This window comes from Bos taurus, chromosome 5 (assembly GCF_002263795.3).
Source record: "Bos taurus isolate L1 Dominette 01449 registration number 42190680 breed Hereford chromosome 5, ARS-UCD2.0, whole genome shotgun sequence".
NCBI lineage: Eukaryota > Metazoa > Chordata > Mammalia > Artiodactyla > Bovidae > Bos > Bos taurus.
This window is the reverse complement of record NC_037332.1, coordinates 4892732-4907509: the sequence shown is the minus strand read 5'-3', so window position 1 is coordinate 4907509 and position 14778 is coordinate 4892732. Positions and strand designations below refer to the sequence as shown.

Here is a 14778-nt window from a genome sequence, read left to right as displayed (position 1 = left end):
TAGCAAATGAAGCAACTGACAAACAACTAATCTCAAAACTATACAAGCAACTCCTACAGCTCAACTCCAGAAAAATAAATGATCCAATCAAAAAATGGGCCAAAGAACTAAACAGACATTTCTCCACAGAAGACATACAGATGGCTAACAAACACATGAAAAGATGCTCAACATCACTCATTATCAGAGAAATGCAAATCAAAACCACTATGAGGTACCATTTCACACCAGTCAGAATGGCTGCGATCCAAAAGTCTACAAATAATAAATGCTGGAGAGGGTGTGGAGAAAAGGGAACCCTCTTACACTGTTGGTGGGAATGCAAATTAGTACAGCCACTATGGAGAACAGTGTGGAGATTCCTTAAAAAACTGGAAACAGAACTGCCTTATGATCCAGCAATCCCACTGCTGGGCTTACACACTGAGGAAACCAGAAGGGAAAGAGACACGTGTACCCCAGTGTTCATCGCAGCACTGTTTATAATAGCCAGGACATGGAAGCAACCTAGATGTCCATCAGCAGATGAATGGATAAGAAAGGTGTGGTACATATACACAATGGAGTATTACTCAGCCATTAAAAAGAATACATTTGAATCAGTTCTAATGAGGTGGATGAAACTGGAGCCTATTATACAGAGTGAAGTAAGCCAGAAGGAAAAACACCAATACAGTATACTAATGCATATATATGGAATTTAGAAAGATGGTAACAATAACCCTGTGTACGAGACAGCAAAAGAGACACTGATGTATAGAACAGTGTTTTGGACTCTGTGGGAGAGGGAGAGGGTGGGAAGATTTGGGAGAATGGCATTGAAACATGTAAAATATCATGTATGAAACGAGATGCCAGTCCAGGTTTGATGCACGATACTGGATGCTTGGGGCTGGTGCACTGGGTCGACCCAGAGGGATGGTATGGGGAGGGAGGAGGAAGGAGGGTTCAGGATGGGGAACACATGTATACCTGAGGCGGATTCATTTTGATATTTGGCAAAACTAATACAATTATGTAAAGTTTAAAAATAAAATAAAATTAAAAAAAATAGTTTATTGATTCCTCATACAAATACTTATTGAAGACCTAAATAATGTCATGTTGATGTGTTGAGAATACATGGAAGAGAAGACAATGTCCCTGCCCTTTGCATAGTATTAGATTCATACATTAATGATTATGAAAAATGTAATATGTAAAATAATGAATGTATGCACAGGAAATAAAAAGTGGTTCAGTATTCTTGGAGTACAAAGTGTAAGGGTGAATTGTTAGATATGAGGCAGGAAAATAATACTATGTATTTGCAATTAAAATGTTTTCATACATACATATACCATAGAATGTGTACTGATTCATGCAAAAAAAATCAAGTCTCTTATTTATGTTTAAATAGTCAATAAACTAGAACTAATTTTTATTTACTGTTTACTTCCTTTTCCAGCATGCATTATTTTAGAAAGGTACCTTTCATCTTTGGGTATAGAGATTAGATTTACTATATTTAAAGGAATGCTTTAATTGTATGGTTCAAGCAAATAGAACAAATTACTAACATTCAGAAGATCTGGGACTGATCAGAATTTTGATTCTATTAGAGGAAGTAATTTTACCATTTGAATTTATTTATAAAATTGAAACAATCAATAAAAACTTAGTAGTAAGGCAATTAAGGAGTCTATTGAATTAATAATATAAAATTAGATACCTGTAGATAGTTAGAACAGTTACCAGAGCAACTGTTCTTTTCAAAATTGTACTTTCTCCTCTGCTCAAACCAACTTCTGATAGCAATACTTGCAGTAAATTCATTTTCAGGGCCGACCCATATATTTTCACCAATACCATTAAATTTAGGATGGGCCATATATAGTTCTTCTAAATGAGTATTACGCTCAAACACACATTTTTTCCCCCATGCTCTAGCAGTCCGTGACAAAGCTACATCCCAAGTCTGAAAAAAAATGCAAAAGACAAAGAAAACAAAATAATAATAATAATGAAGGCTTTTTTTGTGCTCTAAATTATTTTCCTTGAATTCTCATATTTAGATTTAAGGAAAACAATTCTTATTTTGTGCCTATCAGTCTGATTTGTGGAATTTATTAAGGAGGAAAGTGTTTTGAGATAATTATAAATGAAACAACTATTTCCGGAGATGAAGGACTATGCATATTTTGTAATTAGAAAGTCAGATTGTTAGATGATGCAAATGATTATAATACTCTTACCTGTAGTCTATTCAGAAAATGCATATTTTTAACCTCATGCCTTTTATACATAATAATACAATAATTTAACATATTTAAGAACTATTTATTGAACACTGATTATATGCAAACTGTTGTACTTTGAGGAATAAAATGAAGTCAACATAAAGTTTGTCCTCTAGCTTCTTATTGTTATTAGAACAACATGGAATAATACATACATATATATATATATACACACACACACATATACATGTATATATAATTTTAACATATAGAAGTAGTTTGTAAACGTTATACAAGAGGTACATGTAAAGCTTTATGGATGTTTCCAGAAATGTGAGAAAATGTTACAAGATGCTGCCATCTTCCATTAATGGAAACTTCCAAAAATGTGTACTTCTGTCATATTTAGAGGCTCAGTATAATGTTCATTGTTTAGTTAAGGACAAGAACAACAACAAAAAAACACACACAAATAGAAAAATCAATAGTTCTAAAACCAACATGCTAAAAATGTACGTTACAGTATATTTGAAAATAAACATTTTTGAAAACATTACTAAGATTTCCTTAGAGTTTTCTTGGTTAGTTTCATAAACAGAAAATATATTATAGAAAATAAATCAGGATTTTAGCATATCCCCTCCGTTCCCACACTATTTTCTTTCCCAAAGGTAATCATTGTTTAAAATATGGCTTATGTATACATTTCTCTATCTCCATGTACATACTATCCAAAGTAAGATATGTTAGGGTATTTTAGATGAATATTTTATGATTTTTGTCCTTGCACTGTTTTAATCATAACTTCACAATATTATTGGCCTGCATATGCAGTTTTCACTCAGAGAGATTATTCCTTATTACCACAAATAGATCTACCTAACTTTTTAAAACTCTTCATAGTATTACATAGTGTGGCTGCTGCTGCTGCTAAGTCACTTCGGTCGTGTCCGACTCTGTGTGACCCCATAGACGGCAGCGCACCAGGCTCCCCCGTCCCTGGGATTCTCCAGGCAAGAACACTGGAGTGGGTTGCCATTTCCTTCTCCAGTGCATGAAAGTGAAAAGTGAAAGTGAAGTCGCTCAGTCGTGTCCGACTCTTTGCGACCCCATGGACTGCAGCCTACCAGGCCCCTCCATCCATGGGATTTTCCAGGCAAAAGTACTGGAGTGGGGTGCCATTGCCTTCTCCACATAGTGTGGCTAGGAGCATGTAATAAAGGTTATCATTCCACTATTGATGGCCCTTCTGACTCTTTCCCATTTACAAACAAAGCTCCATGGACCATCTTTCTACTACCTAATTTTGCATATTGCTTACACAACACACCATATGCTTATAGTGCACTAATCACTATTCTAAGTGGGTTTTTTCCTTCCATTCATACTGAGATATAATTGGCACACAGCCCTGTATAAACTTAAGGTGTATAGCACAATACATGGGCTTCCCTGGGGTTCAGCTGGTAAAGAATCTGCCTGCAATGTGGGAGACCTGGGTTGGATCCCTGCGTTGGGACAATACCCTGAACAAGGGAACGGCTACCCACACCAGGATTCTGGCCCAGAGAATTCCATGGACTGTATAGTCCATGGGGTCACAAAGAGTCACATAATATATCATGAAATGATTACCACAAAAGTTTAATGAACATCCATTACCTCATACAGATATAAAATAAACAGAAAAAAGTATTTTTCCCTTGTGATGAGAACTCAGGATTTGTTCTTTTAACATTTTCAGGTAACATCAGCAGGAGTAATTATAGTAATCATTAGGACATTACATCCCTAGGATTTATTTATAACTGGAAGTTTGTACTTTTTTTTACCACTTTCATCCAATCCCTCCCTACCCTCAATAACCACAAATCTGATCTCTTTTTCTATCAGTTTGGTATATATATACATAGTTTTTGAAGTATAATTGACATACAACATGTATCAGTTATTGGTGAACAACATAGTGGTTTGACATTTTCATACATTACAAAATGATCAGCACAACACGTCTAGGTACATTGTCTCTGTACAAAGATATTACATTACTATTGACTATATTTTCATGTTCTACATTTAATTTCCCTTACTCATATGTTTTGTCACTGTAACTTTGTTAATTTTCCTCACCTATTTCACTCATTCCTTGCCCTCCCCTCTGGCAATCAATCACCGGTTTTTCATCTGTGGTTTTTTTTTTTTTTCTGTTTGATGGTTTGTTTGTTTCATTTTCAAGATTCCACATATAAGTGAAATTGTATGGTATTTGTCTTTTTCTGTTTGACTTATTTCACTTAGCATAATACCTTCTAGGTCCATCCATGTGGTCGCAAATAGCAAGAATTCATTCTTTTTTATGGCTGAGTAATATTCCATTGTATATACCACATTTTCTCTATCCATTCATCTATCCATGGCCACTTAGGTTGCTTCCATTTCTTGGCTATTGTGAATAATGCTGCAATGAACATAGGAGTGTAGATACCTTTTTGAATTAGTGTTTCCTTTTTTCACCCTTTGGAAAAATACCTAGGAGTGGAATTGCTGCCACTGGAATGTTTACTGTCATGGTTCTATGATTTGACTTCTTTTTTTTTTTCAGATTCCACATATAAATGATACCATGCAATATTGGGGGCTTCCCTGGTGGCTCAGTGGTAAACAATTTGCCTGCCAATGCAGGAGATGTAAGTTCAATCCCTGGGTCAGGAAGATATCCTGGAGAAGGATACGGCAACCCACTCTAGTATTCTTGCTGGGAAATCCTATGGACAGTGGAGCCTGGCAGGCTACAGTCCACGGGGGTCACAAAATTAGTCAGATATGACTGAGCAACTCAGTCAGCTCAGTTCAGTTGCTAAGTTGTGTCCGACTCTTTGCGACCCCATGGACTGCAGCAAGCCAGGCCTCCCTGTCCGTCACCAACTCCTGGAGTTTACTCAAACTCATGTCCATTGAGTCGGTGATGCCATCCAACCATCTCATCCTCTGTCGTCCCCTTCTCCTCCTGCCTTCAATCTTTCCCAGCATCAGGGTCTTTTCAAATGAGTCAAGCTCTTCATGTCAGGTGGCTAAAGTATTGGAGTTTCAGCTTCAACATCAGTCCTTCCAATGAACATTCAGGACTGATTTCCTTTAGGATGGACAGATTGTATCTCCTTGCAGTCCAAGGGACTCTCAAGAGTCTTCTCCAATACCATGGTTCAAAAGCATCAATTCTTCAGTGCTCAGCTTTATTTATAGTCCAACTCACACATCTATACATATCTGACTCATATGTATCTGACTCATTTTGTGACCCCCATGGACTGGAAAAACTATAGCCTTGACTAGATGGACCTTTGTTGACAAAGTAATGTCTTTGCTTTTTAATATACTATTGAGGTTGGTCATAACTTTCCTTCCAAGGAGTAAGCGTCTTTTAATTTCATGGCTGAAATCACCATCTGCAGTGATTTTGGAGCCCAGAAAAACAAAGTCAGCCATGGTTTCCACTGTTCCCCACCTATTTGCCATGAAGTGATAGGACCGGATGCCATGATCTTAGTTTTCTGAATGTTGAGCTTTAAGCCAACATTTTCAGTCTCTTTCACTTTCATCAAGAGGCTCTTTATTTCTTCTTCACTTTCTTCCATAAAGGTGGTGTAATCTGCATATCTGAGGTTATTGATATTTCTCCCGGCAATCTTGATTCCAGCTTGTGCTTCCTCCAGCCCAGCGTTTCTCATGATGTATTCTGCATCTAAGTTAAATAAACAGGGTGACAATTTACAGCCTTGACATACTCCTTTTCCTATTTGGAACCAGTCTGTTGTTCCATGTCCAGTTCTAACTGTTGCTTCCTGACCTGCATACAGATTTCTCAAGAGGCAGGTCAGGTGGTCTGGTATTCCTATCTCTTTCAGAATTTTCTACAGATTATTGTGATCCATGTAGTCAAAGGCTGTGGCATAGTCATTAAATCAGAAATAGATGTTTTTATGGAATTCTTGCTTTTTAGATGATCCAGCAGATGTTGGTAATTTGATCTTTGGTTCCTCTGCCTTTTCTAAATCCAGCTCTAACATCTGGAAGTTCATGGTTCAACTAAACATCAACAAAATGTAATATCTGTCTTTATCTGGCATATTTCACTTAGGACAATGCCTTCAAGTTCCCTCCAAGTTACTGTAAATGGCAGGATTTCCTCCTTTCTGATGGCTGAACCATGAGATTTCCATTGTATGTATACACACTACTACTTCTTTGTTCATTCACTCATTGATGGACGTGTAGGTTGTTTCCATATATTCCCTATTGTGAATAATGCTGCAATGAACATAAGAGTGCATACATCTCTGTGATATTTTGTTGTCATTTCCTTTGGATGCAGCTACCTAAGTGTGGTATTGCTGGATCACACAGAACTTTAAAAAACTTTTTTTTTTGAAGAAATTTCATACTGTTTTCCAAAATTGTTGCATGAATATACATTTCTACTAACAATGCACAAAGGTTCCCTTTTCTCCACATTCTCACAAACATTTGTTTTCTCCTGTCCTTTTATTTATTTAAAGATATTGCTGTATCGAATTTTGTTGTTTTCTGTCAAACATGAACATGAATCAGCCATAGGTATACATATATCCCCTCCCTTTTGTACCTCCCTCCCTTGTCCCTCTCCATTCCACCCTTCTAGGTTGATACAGAGCCTCTGTTTGAGTTTCCTTAGCCATACAGCAAATTCCCATTGGCTATCTATTTTACATATGGTAATGTAAGTTTCCATGTTACTCTTTCCATACATCTCACCCTCTCCTCCCCTCTCTACATGTCCATAAGTTTATTCTCTTTGTCTGCTTCTCCATTGTTTTCCTGTAAATAAATTCTTCAGGACTATTTTTCTAGATTCCATATATATGTGTTAGAATATGATATTTATCTTTCTCTTTCTGACTCACTTCACTCTGTATAATAGGTTCTAGATTCATCCACCTCATTGGAACTGACTCAAATGTGTTCCTTTTTATGGCTGAGTAATATTACATTGTGTATATGTACCACAACTTCTTTATCCATTCATCTGTCGATGGATATCTAGGTTGCTTCCATGTTCTAGCTATTGTAAATAGTGCTACAGTGAACAATGGGATACTTGTGTTTTTTTCAACTTTGGTTTCCTCAGGGTATATGCCTACAAGTGGGATTGCTGGGTCATATGGTGGTTTTATTCCTAGTTTTTTAAGGAATCTCCATAACATCTTCCATAGTGGCTGTATCAATTTACTTTCCCACCAACAGCACAAGAGAGTTCCCTTTTCTCCACACCCTGTCCAGAATTTATCGTTTGTAGACTTTTTGATGACGGCTGTTCTGACAGATGTGAGGTGATATCTCATTGTAGTTTTGATTTGCTGTTCTCTAATAATGAGCGACATTGAACATCTTTTCATGTGTTTGTTAGCCATCTGTTTATCTTCTTTGGAGAAATGTCTGTTTAGGTCTTTTTCCCACTTTTGATTGGGTTGTTTTTCTGGCATTGAGTTGTATGAGGCTGCTGGTATATTTTGGAAATTAATCCTTTGTCAGTTGTTTCATTTGCTATTATTTTTCTCCCATTCTGAGGGCTGTCTTTTCATCTTGCTTATAGTTTTCTTTGCTGTGCAAAAGCTTTTAAGTTTAGTCAGGTCCCACTTGTTTACTTTTGTTTTTATTTCCGTTACTCTAGGAGGTGGGTCATAGAGGAGCTTGCTTTGATTTATGTCATCGAGTGTTCTGCCTATGTTTTCCTCTAAGAGTTTTATAGTTTCTGGTCTTACATTTATATCTTTCATCCATTTTGAGGTTATCTTTGTATATGGTGTTAGGAAGTGTTCTAATTTCATTCTTTTACATGTAGCTGACCAGTTTCCCCAGCATCATTTATTGAAGAGGCTGTCTTTGCTCCATTGTATGTTCTTGCTTCCTTTGTAAAAAATAAGGTACCCATAAGTGAAAGGGTTTATTTCTGGGCTTTCTGTCTTGTTCCATTGGTCTATATTTCTGTTTTTGTGCCAGTACCATACTGTCTTGATGACTGTAGCTTTGTAGTATAATCTGAGGTCAGGAAGATTGATTCCTCCAGTTCCATTCTTCTTTCACAAGACTGCTTTGGCTATCCGGGGGCTTTTCTGTTTCCATATGAACTTTGAATTTTTTTGTTCTAGTTCTGTGAAAAATGCCACTGATAATTTAATAGGGATCACATTGAATATGTAGGTTGCATTTAGTAGTATAGTCATTTTCATAATATTGATTCTTCCTACCCAGGAACATGGAATATCTCCCCCTCTGTTTATGTCATCTTTGCTTTCTTTCATTAGTGTCTTGTAATTTTCTGTGTACAGTTCTTTTATCTCCTTACCTAACTTTATTCCTAGATATTTAATTCTTTTTGTTGTAATGGTAAATGGGATTGATTCCTTAATTTCTCTTTCTGATTTTTCATTGTTAGTATATAGAAATGCAAGTGATTTCTGTGTATTGATTTTGTATCCTGCAACTTTGCTAAATTCACTCATTAGCTCTAGTAATTTTCTGATACTATCTTTAGGGTTTTATATGTACAGTATCATGTCTTCTGCAAACAGTGACAGTTTTACTTCTTTTCTGATCTGGATTCCTTTTCTTTTTCTTCTCTGATTGATGTAGCTAGGACTTCCACAACTATGTTGAATAATAGTGATGAAAGTGGACACCCTTGTCTTGTTCCTGATCTTAGGGGGAATGCTTTCAGTTTTTCACCATTGAGAATAATGTTTCCTGTAGCCTGATCATATATGCCATTTACTTCTTGAGATAGGTTCCTTCTATGGTCAGTTTTTGCAGAGTTTTAAACACAAATGGGTGCTGAATTTTGTCAAAGGCTTTTTTTGGCATCTATTGAGATGATCATATGGTTTTTATCTTTCAATTTGTTAATATGGTGTATCACATTGATTGATTTGCGTATACTGAAGAATACCTGCATTCCTGGAATAAACCCAACTTGATCACGGTGTATGAGCTTTTTGATGCATTGCTGAATTCTGTTTGCTAAAATTTTGTTGAGGATTTTTGCATCTATGTTCATCAGTGATATTGGCTTGTAGTTTTCCTTTTTTGTGTTGTCTTTGTCTGGTTTTGGTATCAGGGTGATGGTGGCCTCGTAGAATGAGTTTGGAAGTGTTCCTTCCTCTGCAATTTTTTGAAAGAGTTTTAGAAGGCTAGGCATTAGCTCTTCTCTAAATGTTTGTTAGAAGTCTCCTATGAAGGCATCTTGCCCTGGGCTTTTGTTTTTTGGGAGATTTTTTAATCACAGCTTCTATTTCAGTTCCTGTAATTCAGTTCCTGTAATTATCCAGAATCTATTTCTTCCTGGTTCAGTCTTGGAAGATTGAACTTTTCTAAGAATCTGTGCATTTCTTCCAGGTTATCCATTTTATTGCCATATAGTTGTTGATAATACTCTCTTATAATCCTTTGTATTTCTGCATTATCTGTTGTAACCTCTCCTTTTTCATTTCTAATTTTGTTGATTTGATTCTTCTCTCTTTTCTTGATGCATCTGGCTAAAGGCTTGTTAATTTTGTATATCTTCTCAAAGAACCTGCTTTTAGTTTTATTAATCTTTACTATTGTTTCTTTCATTTCTTTTTCATTTATTTCTGCTCAGACTTTGTATGTTTCCTTCTACTAATTTTTTTTTTGTTCTTCTTTTTCCAGTTGTTTTAGGTGTAAAGTTAGGTTGTCTATTCAATGTTTTTCTTGTTTCTTGAGGTAGCATTGTATTGCTATAAACTTCCCTGCTTTTGCTGCATCCCATAGGTTTTTAGTTATTATGTTTTCATTGTCATTTGTTTCTAGAAATTTTTTGATTTCCCTTTTGATTTCTTCAGTAACCTGTGGGTTATTTAGAAATGTGTTGTTTAGTCTCTACGTGTTTCTGTTTCTTATGGTTTTTTCTTGTAATTGATATCTAGTCTCATAGCATTGTGGTCAGAGAAGATGCCTGATACGATTACAATTTTCTTAAATTTACTGAGGTTTGATTTGTGACCCACGATGTTGTCTACCCTGGAGACTGTTCCATGTGCACTTGAGAAGAAGGTGTATTCTTCTGCATTTGGATGGAATGTCCTGAAGATATCAATGAGATCCATCTCATTTAATGTATCATTTAAGACTTGTGTTACCCTTTTAATTTTCTGTTTTGATGATCTGTCCACTGGTGTGAGTGGGATGTTAAAGTCTCCTACTATTATTGTGTTACTATCAATTTCTCCTTTTATGTCTGTTAGTGTTTGTCTTACATATTGAGGTGCTCCTATGTTGGGTGCCTAGGTATTTACAATTTATTCTTCCTCTTGGATTGATCCTTTCATCATTATGTAGTGTCCTTCCTTATTTCTTGTAAACTTTTTTATTTTAAGGACTATTTTGTCTGATATGAGGATTGCTACTACAGCTTTCTTTTGCTTCCCATTTGCATGGAATATATTTTTCCATACTCTCCCTTTCAGTCTATATGTGTCTTGAGGTCTGAGGTGGGTTTCTTGTAGACAGCATATGTACGGGTCTTGTTTTTGTATCCATTCAGCCAGTCTGTGTCTTTTGCTTGGAGCATTAATCTGTTTACATTTAAAGTAATTATTGATATATATGTTCCTATTGCCATTTTCTTAATTGTTTGGGGTTGATTTTGTAGATCTTTTTTCTTCTCTTGTATTTCTTGACTATATAATTCTCTTTAACATTTGTTGTAAAGCTGGTTTGGTGGTACTGAATTCTCTTAACTTTTGCTTGTCTGAAAAGCTTTTGCTTTCTCCATTAATTTTGAATGAGATCTTTGCTGGGTACAGTAATCTTGGTTGTAGATTTTTCCCTTTCAGCACTTTAAATATATCCTGACATTCCCTTCTGGCCCGCAGAGTTTCTGCTGAAAGATCAACTGTTAAGCATATGGGGTTTCCCTTGTATGTTACTTGTTGCTTCTCCCTTGCTGCTTTTACTATTCTTTCTTTCTGTTTAGTCTTTGTTAGTTTGATTAGTATGTGTCTTGGCATGTTTCTCCTTGGTTTTATCTTGTATGGGACTCTTGGTGCCTCTTGGACTTGATGGAGTATTTCCTTTTCCATGGTAGGAAAATTTTCTACTCTTCTCTCTTCAAAAATTTTCTCATACCCTTTCTTTTTTTATTTTTGAGAAAATTTTTGAAAAGATTAGAGCTGAAAATTTCCTGTACCCTTTTTCTCTTCTGCTCCTGGGACCCCTATAATTCGAATGCTGGTGACTTTGATGTTGTCCCAGAGGTCTCTGAGACTATCCTACGTTCTTTTCTTTTTTTTACTTTATTTGATCCGTTCTTCTGCTTCAGATATTCTGCTGTTGATTCCTTCTAGAGTATTTTTAATTTTGGTAATTGTGTTGTTTGTCTCTCTATCTCCTGTCTTTATTGATGACATTCTAACAGATACAATGTGATAATTTATTGTAGTTTTAATTTGCATTTCCTGGATGATTAGTCATGTTGAGGACCTTTTTATGTACCTGTTGGCTAAAGCTATAAAATTCTTAGAAGAAACAAAGGGGGAAGTTTCATGACATTGGATTTGGCAATGATTTCTTAGATATGTCACCAAAAGTATAGGTAACACGATAAAAAAGATGAATTAGTCTTCATTACAATTAAAAACTTTTGTGTATCAAAGATACTATTAATAGAATGAAAAGACAATCTACGGAAAGGGAGAAAACAATTGAAATTCATGTATTTTTAAATATATTTTATCTAGAATATATAAAAAATCCTCTATCAGATCAGATCAGATCAGTTGCTCAGTCATGTCTGACTCTTTGTGACCCCATGAATTGCAGCACGCCAGGCCTCTCTGTCCAACACCAACTCCTGGAGTTCACTGAAACTCATGTCCATCAAGTCAGTGATGCCATCCAGCCATCTCATCCTCTCGTCCCCTTCTCCTCCTGCCCCCAATCCCTCTGAGCATTAGAGTCTTTTCCAATGAGTCAAGTCTTCACATGAGGTGACCAAAGTACTGGAGTTTCAGCTTTAGCATCATTCCTTCCAAAGAAATCGCAGGGCTGATCTCCTTTAGAATGGACTGGTTAGATCTCCTTACAGTCCAAGGGACTCTCCAGAGTCTTCTCCAACACCAGAGTTCAAAAGCATCAATTCTTCAGCACTCAGCTTTCTTCACAGTCCAACTCTCACATCCATATATGATCACTGGAAAAACCATAGCCTTGACTAGACGGACCTTTGTTGGCAAAGTAATGTCTCTGCTTTTGAATATGCTATCTAGGTTGGTCATAACTTTCCTTCCAAGGAGTAAGCATCTTTTAATTTCATGGCTGCAGTCACCATCTGCAGTGATTTTGGAGCCCAAAAAAATAAAGTCTGACACAGTTTCCACTGTTTCCCCATCTATTTCCCATGAAGTGGTGGGACCGGATGCCATGATCTTCGTTTTCTGAATGTTGAGCTTTAAGCCAACTTTTTCACTCTCCACTTTCACTTTCATCAAGACACTTCTTAGTTCCTCTTCACTTTCTGCCATAAGGGTGATGTCATCTGCATATCTGAGGTTATTGATATTTCTCCCGGAAATCTTGATTCCAGCTTGTGTTTCTTCCAGTCCAGCATTTCTCATGATGTACTCTGCATATAAGTTAAATAAACAGGGTGACAATATACAGCCTTGATGTACTCCTTTTCCTATTTGGAACCAGTCTGTTGTTCCATGTCCAGTTCGAACTGTTGCTTCCTGACCTGCATACAAATTTCTCAAGAGGCAGATCAGGTGGTCTGGTATTTCCATCTCTTTCAGAATTTCCCTCAGTTTATTGTGATCCACTCAGTCAAAGGCTTTGGCATAGTCCATAAAGCAGAAATAGATGTTTTTCTGGAACTCTCTTGCTTTTTCCATGATTCAGCAGATGTTCGCAATTTGATCTCTGGTTCCTCTGCCCTTTCTAAAACCAGCTTGAACATCAGGAAGTTCATGGTTCACATATTGATGAAGCCTGGCTTGGATAATTTTGGGCATTACTTTATATATATAAAGATATATTTATGTATATATACCAAGGGAACACTTCATGCAAAGATGGACTCGATAAAGGACAAAAATGATATGGACCTAACAGAAGCAGAAGATATTAAGAAGAGGTGGCAAGAATACACAGAAGAACTGTACAAAAAAGATCTTCATGACCCAGATAATCATGATGGTGTGATCACTCACCTAGAGCCAGACATCCTGGAATGTGAAGTCAGGTGGGCCTTAGAAAGCATCACTACGAACAAAGCTAGTGGAGGTGATGGAATTCCGGTGGAGCTATTTCAAATCCTGAAAGATGATGCTGTGAAAGTGCTGCACTCAATATGCCAGCAAATTTGGAAAACTCAGCAGTGGCCACAGGACTGGAAAGGGTCAGTTTTCATTCCAATCCCAAAGAAAGGCAATGCCAAAGAATGCTCAAACTACTGCACAATTGCACTCATCTCACACACTAGTAAAGTCATGCTCAAAATTCTCCAAGCCAGGCTTCAGCAATACGTGAACCATGAACTTCCAGACATTCAAGCTGGTTTTAGAAAAGGCAGAGGAACCAGAGATCAAATTGCCAACATCTGATGGGTCATCGAAAAAGCAAGAGAGTTCCAGAAAAACATTTATTTCTGCTTTATGGACTATGCCAAAGCCTTTGACTGTGTGGATCACAATAAACTGTGGAAAATTCTGAAAGAGATGGGAATACCAGACCACCTGACCTGCCTCTTGAGAAACCTGTATGCAGGTCAGGAAGCAACAATTCGACTTGGACATGGAACAACAGACTGGTTCCAAATAGGAAAAGGAGTTCGTCAAGGATGTATATTGTCACCCTGCTTATTTAACATATATGCAGAGTACATCATGAGAAACACTGGGCTGGAGGAAGCATTAGTTGGAATCAAGATTTCCGGGAGAAATATCAATAACCTCAGATATGCAGATAACACCACCCTTATGGCAGAAAGTGAAGAGGAACTGAAGAGCCTCTTGATGAAAGTGAAAGAGGAGAGTGAAAAAGTTGGCTTAAAGCTCAACATTCAGAAAACGAAGATCATGGCACCTGGTCCCACCACTTCATGGGAAATAGATGGGGAAACAGTGGAAACAGTGTCAGACTTTATTATTTGGGGCTCCAAAATCACTGCAGATGGTGACTGCAGCCATGAAATTAAAAGACGCTTACTCCTTGGAAGGAAAGTTATGACCAACCTAGACAGTATATTCAAAAGCAGAGATATTACCTTGCCAACAAAGGTATCTAGTCAAGGGTATGGTTTTTCCAGTAGTCATGTATGGATGTGAGAGTCGGACTGTGAAGAAAGCTGAGTGCCAAAGAATTGATGCTTTTGAATTGTGGTGTTGGAGAAGACTCCTGAGAGTCCCATGGACTGCAAGGACATCCAACCAGTCCGTTCTAAAGGAGATCAGTCCTGGGTGTTCTTTGGAAGGAATGATGCTAAAGCTGAAACTCCAGTATTTTGGCC

At 36.9% G+C, this 14778-nt stretch overlaps 1 protein-coding gene across 1 annotated transcript in view; it reads right to left on the bottom strand.

Moving 5' to 3' along the window:
- GLIPR1L2 (GLIPR1 like 2) overlaps window positions 1-14778 on the bottom strand; it is a 47119-nt gene that overhangs the window by 29196 nt on the left and 3145 nt on the right. The window contains exon 2 of the mRNA XM_003586037.6: window positions 1712-1957. Coding sequence (XP_003586085.4) covers window positions 1712-1957 — 246 coding nt within the window. The remainder of the gene's footprint in view (window positions 1-1711; window positions 1958-14778) is intronic.